The sequence below is a fragment of the Corylus avellana genome, chromosome 3 (assembly GCF_965113065.1).
Source record: "Corylus avellana chromosome 3, dhCorAvel1.hap1.2, whole genome shotgun sequence".
In the NCBI taxonomy this organism is placed as follows: Eukaryota; Viridiplantae; Streptophyta; class Magnoliopsida; order Fagales; family Betulaceae; genus Corylus; species Corylus avellana.
In genome coordinates, this window is record NC_142492.1 from 16,108,707 (window position 1) to 16,117,129 (window position 8,423).

At 38.1% G+C, this 8,423-nt stretch overlaps 1 protein-coding gene across 1 annotated transcript; it reads left to right on the top strand.

The window, feature by feature from the left end:
* Positions 1 to 3,575: 3,575 nt before the first annotated feature.
* On the top strand, positions 3,576 to 8,219 carry SCO1 (Translation elongation factor EFG/EF2 protein). The gene is made up of 4 exons (XM_059586574.2): positions 3,576 to 3,939; positions 4,926 to 6,340; positions 7,054 to 7,566; positions 7,858 to 8,219. The coding sequence occupies exons 1-4, from the start codon at positions 3,696 to 3,698 to the stop codon at positions 8,023 to 8,025; spliced, it is 2,340 nt and encodes a 779-aa protein (XP_059442557.2). The 5' UTR covers positions 3,576 to 3,695; the 3' UTR covers positions 8,026 to 8,219.
* Positions 8,220 to 8,423: the final 204 nt, after the last annotated feature.

Genomic DNA, 8,423 nt, shown 5'->3' on the forward strand with positions numbered 1-8,423 from the left:
GTATCTTTATAAAAAGACAACTCCTTGGTTCATTCAGTGCCTTAAGTTTTCAGTACTTCTCAACACACTACACATCAATCCCGAAGTCACCGCTTTGCTTGATCAAGGTAGATTACCAAGATTCGATGTGTAACAGTCTTACTCAAAATGAAATGCACAGTTTCATTTACTAACTATGAACTTTTATACTTTAAGGATACAAGAATTATAGACCATGAACTTGTGTGATAACCACGTTACATTACACCCATAGCCATATTCAATGTAATCCTAAGACCTTTCACATGCATAACAAATATGATAAACTTGGTAATAAGCATGTGTTGTGCAAATTTATATTAACTCACAAGTGCATGAATGGATTGTATTAATGGATTGCAAGTGCGAGGTTGATCCCACAAGGAATTGTGTTCTTGAAAGCAATTTTAAATCTAAATTAATTGAACCCTAACCTAGTTCCAAATTTTGAAAGATTATTGTTTGAATGAAAAATCAAAGGCATAAGCAATTTACTATTGCATCAAAGAATTAATCAAAAATCCCATGTATCCATACATAACCCAAAGCACAAAAGAAATCCAATAAATAATTAAATCAATAATTGTATCCATAAATCACAAGAAAATATCCAATTTTTATCGAAGTATCAATTGTATCCAGAGAATAAATCATAGGGGAAATCCAATTTTTAACAAAGAAAATCAAGCAATCAATTGTATTGAATAATTTTAAATCACCAAGTGTATCCTTGAATCACAAAAGATATCCAATAATTATTCAATCCAATTGCGTTAAAGTAAAACAATAGGGCAATTAAATCATTAAATTGAGAAACATTACATACATGGAATGATGTGCTAATCATAAGTAAGGCTTCATCTTTAACCTTAGTTGAAGTTTAGCCTCTCATGTTATTGAAAGACAAAACAAGATTAATTGAATTCATAATGGAAAATTGCGTACCTACAAATATGGAATCACAAAGTTGAGATCCAAAAGTTAGGAAACCCTAAAACTCTCTTCTTTCTCATTTGAAATCTCAAAATTTGTAGCCTCCCTAAACTAATATGATAATGATCTATTTATGGACCTAAAACTAGGGTTTTACAAGTTGAATTTGGATAAAACTCACTGCCAGATCGGACAGTTGCGCTTGATTGCACACTTAGTGCGCTCGAGTGCACTCGAGCATCAATTCTCCTATGCGGCGTACACATGCTAGTGCGATGAGCTTTGGAGTGGGTACATCTGCGCTCGATCGTAGGGCGCTGGGTTTGATTGCAGTGTGCTCGATCATAGTATCTTGCGTTCGATCATCGGTCTGTTGGTTGCTTCTCCATAGTGTGCAATTTTCATATAAATCCCGTAGTTTTCCCATAGCAACCTATAAAACGCTAAAGACACAAAACTAGCCCAGAATATCAAATAATAACACAGCTAAAGGAAGAACAAAAGTAAATTAAAGGGTTTAAATATGCTATATTTAGCATATATCAGCATGTAAAAGACATTTTATATGCTATAAGCTCTTTTCATTTTGATCAGTGAATGTAACATCTATATTCATTATAAACATTTGAATGTTAACACATATATATACTCATTGGGATTTAGGACATAATCCCAACACATCTTTACAACGAAACAAGTTTCAAGCCATTTGGAGTTATGCACATGGAGTTATGACCGTTTCTTGTGGGGTGGTTCCTGAATTTCAAGATCTTGTTTTCCACTCCTTGACTTAAGGTGGCTGTTTTGTCCCCTTGACTACTTTCCCACGAATTGAGGCTTGTTTTCAGCCTTAATTTCATGCTCAATTTCAGTAGATGCTATCTCCTATGTTTAGAGGGTTGTTCTAAGCTTCTATAAATAATTGTGTTAGCAAGTATAGAGCAGATAAGATTTTTGTGTTAAAAATCAGGCTTTGGCTTGTGAGAGGAGAGTTCTCCTTGTAACTCTGTCTCTTTTTGGTGTAATCCTTAGAGTGGTGAGTTTCTTAAGTTCTGGAACCCTTGTTTTAATCCTTTGGGTGATGATATTCTATATCCCTTTGGTGTTATCTCTTGGGTGGTGAACTTCTATCTTTCATTTGAGTGTGAGTTTGTGTAGTTGTTTCTTTCTCCATTTCAATCCGGTATCATGATCTACAATCAAGTGTTCAAGAAATTCTTCATGAATATGATGAAGAACATAAAGATGTTCTTAAAGTTCAAGAAGAACACGAAGAACACAAAGAAGGCGAGATGTGTATGGATGAATACTTGAAGTTCGCAAGCATATTGGAACCTCAATTACTTAGTCCAACACCGATAGAAGAATCTACGGATACTTCTACGACCTCATGCCTAGGAAAGGCCGAATCTACATGTAAGTAATTATATGTTTGCCTTAGATCTAAAGATATTTATCTTGATGGTAAAAGGTCCTGGGGATTGTGTTTATTTCGCTACGTAAAAAGAAAATTTTTTGAAGTTCACTTTCACAAGCATATGCATTGATTACAATACCTAGTACCTCAGATAAGGGAATTGAAGGGTAATTGTTAGGAATATTTCACCCAACTCAGGCCCGTGGGCCCATGTCAAGGCATGGGTGTTTATCAGATCTAACTCAGATAGATGAAGGCCAACGAGGAATTCCGATACCAGGGTTGATTGTTTCACTTGAAGCAGTTCGACAGTCGGGTTCAGAAGAAGGTAATAGGTACACAAGTTGGAAGCATCCCGGGAACAGAATCCTCCCAGAACCCGAAACGGTTTTGTATGCCAAATTGCCCTGGACAATGATGTCCCAAGAAGGGTGCACTCGTCCTCTCCAACTAAAGTATTCGTGGAAAGATACCATAGGATCTATATCCTTTGATTTGCAAGAAACACCATAATAAGCGGAGATGCGGATCCGATATCTTCTCAAAATAAGGATGAGATTACATTAAAGGCTCTATCACGCAAATATCACTCTCCATATCAAATCTCTGATTCTTGGCTAAGACATCATGTTTGGCTCAACAACCTAGCCTATAAATAGGCCCTTACACCAGGTATAAATCCTAAACTGAATAATTGACATTAGGCATACATTTGAATCAAATGAACTAATTTAAGCATCGGAGGAAGATCTGTTGGAACACCCCGGTGAATTCTCTTGATAGTTCATTGTTTTGCAGAAGTATTGGGAAGCGCAAAGGATTAAGAGTGAAGATCAAGCTGCCTAGAAGAAAGTGTTTGCACCATACCGAAAATTGTATCAATATTCTTGACCGAAAAATTTGTAATTTCTGAATATAGGAAGAAAAGAAAATTTCAAATGGTTATGTGGGTCTTAAATAACAATGGCTCCAAAGATGCCACATGCCTCAGAATTTCATACCCGCATGTATGAGATGTGGCGCAGGGCCTCAGGAAAAATGCCTATCCCATTCCTTTGGTGAGGTGACTCATGCCCCTGTTGGAATTCTATTTTTTTTTTCTTTTTTCTTTTTTCTTTTTTAACCTACAAATAAATAAAAAATGAAAATGAAATACAAAATTATCTTCCGGCTCAGAATGACCGAAAACGAAAGCCAAGCCAAACTCACAGGCACCTCTAAGTTTTATTTTATCCTCAAACCCACCAGGGGAAGTGTTAGAGAGAGAGAGAGAGAGCCTAAAAACAGGAAAAGAAACGCCCGCATATTCTCACTCACACAGAACAAAATGGCGGCAGAGACAGTGAGAGTGTCAGCTTCGTCATTGTGCAATTTCAGTATCAATGGGTCTCAGAGAAGGCCTGCCATCCCTCTCTCCCCAGCTCGCTTTCTGGGTCTTCGTCCTCGACGACCACTCGCTTCTTCTTCTTCTTCCGAGTTCCTTGGCTCTGTGCGCCTCAACTCAGTATCTTCCAAGCGCTCCACTTCTCAGAGCAGAGGAAAATTCTCTGTCTTCGCCATGGCCTCTGACGGTCTGTCTCTGCCTCTCTTGGTCTTGGTTTCTATTACTGGTTTAGTGGTTGAAGTTTGATTCTTTAAAATTATATTCGTGTGCCCTTTTATCCAAATTTTAAATTTTTTTTGGCAATTTTGTGAAATTTATTGGCAATACATTTATTGAATTACTTGTAGACTTTCATTTATGTTCGGCTTCATTTGCTTCCTGCTTGAAATGAATCAAATTGAATTTTGATTTAAGGAAGAAGTTTTCTTTTTGTTGTTGTTGTTGTTCTACTCAGTCCTCTCTTTAACGTGCAAATTTTTGATGAACCTATGTAATTTGAATTTCCAAATGTGAGTTAAATTATTTGTTTGATTTCTTTATGTATTTTATAGTTGCTTCCAAGTTACTGTCAATTTCCAATATTAGTTTGGCAAAGTGGTCCTAATACATCGTGGTTTAATTAGGTTTCTTAAAGTATTAGGATGTTATGTGGAGATAAATAAATCCATTTGTGTCCAAAGCATTTGTAAGGCAAAGAAATTGATCTTTTGGAATGTATTTCAAATGATTTCACTCTCAAAAATTCTGATATTTAGCCTCTAATTGCTACACATGTCACTGGAATAGGACCATTTAGCTTCTTCAAATTGCTACACATGAACAGAATATAATTCTTTTATCCTCCTAGGGTGTCTAAAGGGTCCCATGAATAAGAATATTATGACAATATTTATCTTAAAAGTTCTCTGAATGACCTTGTATGCTTGCCAAAAGCTTTGATAAGCATCCTTGCTTGTTTCATTGATTGTATTATGGCCTACCCTCGCAAAAGCAAAATTTCCTTCAGCTCATCATCAGAATATTCAGGTATCCATAGGATGAAGACATCAAAATTAGATTTGGCATGCTAATTTTTTTTGTATTTACATAAATTAGAATGCTGTTTATACTTTGTCCAAGTTTCTGTGTGTAAGCTAACATAGCAAAGATGGATTTCTTTTGTCTTTTTTCCAGAGTCAAAGCGTACAGTACCATTGAAGGATTATCGCAATATTGGAATTATGGCTCACATTGATGCAGGAAAAACTACTACTACCGAACGGGTTCTTTACTATACGGGAAGAAACTATAAAATAGGGGAGGTACATGAAGGGACAGCTACAATGGATTGGATGGAGCAAGAACAAGAAAGAGGGATTACCATAACATCTGCTGCAACTACCACATTTTGGAACAAACACCGGATTAACATTATTGATACTCCTGGACATGTCGACTTCACCCTTGAAGTGGAGCGGGCTCTAAGGGTATTGGATGGCGCTATATGCTTGTTTGATAGTGTTGCTGGTGTGGAACCACAATCTGAAACTGTGTGGAGGCAAGCTGATAAATATGGGGTACCAAGAATATGCTTTGTCAATAAGATGGATCGTCTTGGAGCAAACTTTTTCCGGACAAGAGACATGATAGTGACAAATTTGGGTGCTAAACCTCTGGTGATTCAAATACCAGTGGGTTCTGAAGATAATTTTCGGGGAGTTGTTGATCTTGTGAAGATGAAAGCTATAATTTGGTCAGGAGAAGAGTTGGGTGCTAAGTTTGTGTATGAGGATATTCCAGCAGATCTTCAGGAGCTGGCACAAGAGTATCGGTCACAGATGATAGAAACCATAGTTGATTTAGATGATCAAGCTATGGAGAACTACCTAGAAGGAGTTGAGCCTGATGAGGAAACCATTAAGAAATTAGTAAGGAAAGGAACCATCTCGAGCAGTTTTGTCCCAGTTTTATGTGGCTCAGCTTTTAAAAATAAGGGAGTTCAACCATTGCTTGATTCTGTGGTTGATTATTTGCCTTCTCCACTTGACGTGCCACCAATGAAGGGGACTGACCCAGAAAACCCAGAAGTGACAATTGAAAGGCCTCCAAGTGATGATGAACCATTTTCCGGACTTGCTTTCAAGATCATGAGCGATTCATTTGTGGGATCCCTTACATTTGTGAGAGTGTATGCGGGGAGGCTGACAGCGGGGTCCTATGTACTAAATGCGAACAAAGGAAAAAAAGAGAGGATTGGTAGACTTCTAGAAATGCATGCAAACAGTAGAGAGGACGTTAAGGTAGCTTTAACGGGTGACATAATTGCTCTTGCTGGTCTAAAAGACACCATTACAGGTGAAACATTGTGTGATCCTGAGAACCCCATTGTGCTTGAACGGATGGACTTCCCTGATCCTGTGATTAAGGTTGCGATTGAACCTAAAACTAAAGCTGATGTTGATAAGATGGCAACTGGGTTGATCAAACTTGCTCAAGAAGACCCTTCTTTCCACTTCTCAAGGGATGAAGAGATCAACCAGACCGTAATTGAAGGAATGGGGGAATTGCACCTTGAGATCATTGTGGATCGGCTCAAGAGGGAGTATAAGGTTTATATCTGGGACTCCCATGCATTTGATTTTCAATTTCATATGTTATTTATACTCGGGCTCAAAATTTTGTCATGTACACCACTTAAGGTGTTTTGGTGGGGATATTACTTTACCCAACATGCACATGCGCAAACACCCATATGGTGTATATGCTTAAACAAATAGTTGTGTGTATAACGGTATGCATGCATACCTATGCATTATGTGTCACTGCAGAAGATGTGGTACTCACATACATGCATACGCCAAAAAGACTAGTCACTTTTGGGGGTTTTCCATGATCACTTCTATAAGCCATGTAGTACACAAGCTATGTAGGACTTAGCACACACCTACACAATGCCTTCACAATCCAATCCAATCCAATCTAGGGTATCGCATTATGTTACTTTTTCATTTGTTATAAACCAGTTTGTCAAGTTTAGATTGTTTGGATTGTTATTCATTGCCATTAGAGGATAGGGAAGGAGTGAGGGAGCAACGGAAGAATGCAAGTTAATATCCATAGTCTGATCAATTGTGTGATCAGCAAACACTTTTTCTTTATCAGCAACCTCTACCAAGCTACTTGATGTGATCAGTACCCTTTTTCTTTGGCAGCTTTGACATTAGAGATAATATTAATTTTTGTTTTAGAATATGCAAAGGACAAAATTCTTGGTTGTATTGTTAATTCATTTTTTCCTAACTCGGTTGCTTGTTGCACATAGGTGGAAGCTAACGTTGGTGCTCCCCAAGTAAACTACCGAGAAAGCATTTCTAGAGTCTCTGAAGTGAAGTATGTTCACAAGAAACAGTCCGGTGGACAAGGGCAGTTTGCTGACATAACTGTAAGGTTTGAACCTATGGAATCAGGTAGTGGATATGAATTCAAGAGTGAAATCAAGGGAGGTGCAGTGCCCAGAGAATACATTCCGGGAGTGATGAAAGGATTGGAGGAGTGTATGAGTAATGGTGTGCTTGCAGGCTTTCCTGTTGTTGATGTACGTGCTGTGCTAGTAGATGGTTCTTACCATGATGTTGATTCAAGTGTCCTGGCATTCCAGCTGGCGGCCAGAGGAGCTTTTCGTGAAGGGGTGAGGAAGGCTGCCCCAAAGATGCTTGAACCTATAATGAAAGTTGAAGTTGTCACGCCTGAAGAACATTTAGGGGATGTGATTGGTGATCTAAACTCAAGGAGAGGTCAGATCAACAGCTTTAGTGACAAACCTGGTGGTCTCAAGGTATGCCTTATGACCTCTTACAAATTGCATAATACCTTTCATTCAAGCCTGGCTGCATTTTGTGACTGCATGCCACGCATGTAAATTTTTGGATGCTCATTGCATTCATGTCTTGACAATTACCATGTTTGAGGAATGATCATCATGATATGTCCTTTAATTTTAAATGAATGTTTTAAAATTTAAACCAAGAAATAGAAAGCTGATTGGCACTTGATCATACACCAACTTGTTCGTTGTTCTTTTGGGATCCCGACATCCTTCTCACTGGTGGTTTCGGAATGATTGCAGGTAGTTGATTCGCTGGTCCCTCTGGCAGAGATGTTCCAATATGTTAGCACACTCCGAGGCATGACAAAAGGTCGTGCATCCTACACCATGCAATTAGCCAAGTTTGATGTTGTCCCTCAATACATCCAGGATCAGCTTGCCACCAAGGAGCAACAAGTTGCTGCTTAATTTATTATCTCTGTTCAAGAACAGGGAGCAGTATATTTTTGGCAATTTAACATTTAGAATATCCACTTTTTTGTTTTCTCTTTCTTTTTCCTCTTTCCCTATACTTCCCCTGTACCATTTCATAAATCAATCTTAGTGAACTTTACCCAGAAATGAAAAAGAAACGGAGGCTGTGATGAAAACATTTTGCAGTAGGTATGCTTAATTTTGTAGCAGTAGAGGGAAAATTGTTGCTAATGGAGTGGATATACTAGTAGTTGTGGACACAATTGCGCGTGCCTCACGAGTAAATGTATGACAAATGTGAACTACAGCGATCCCTGTTAACAAGCTATCTACTATAATAGCGATTGTGGATGATGCTCTTCCTTTACACAGGTTGTGAAGTGAAAATAAGT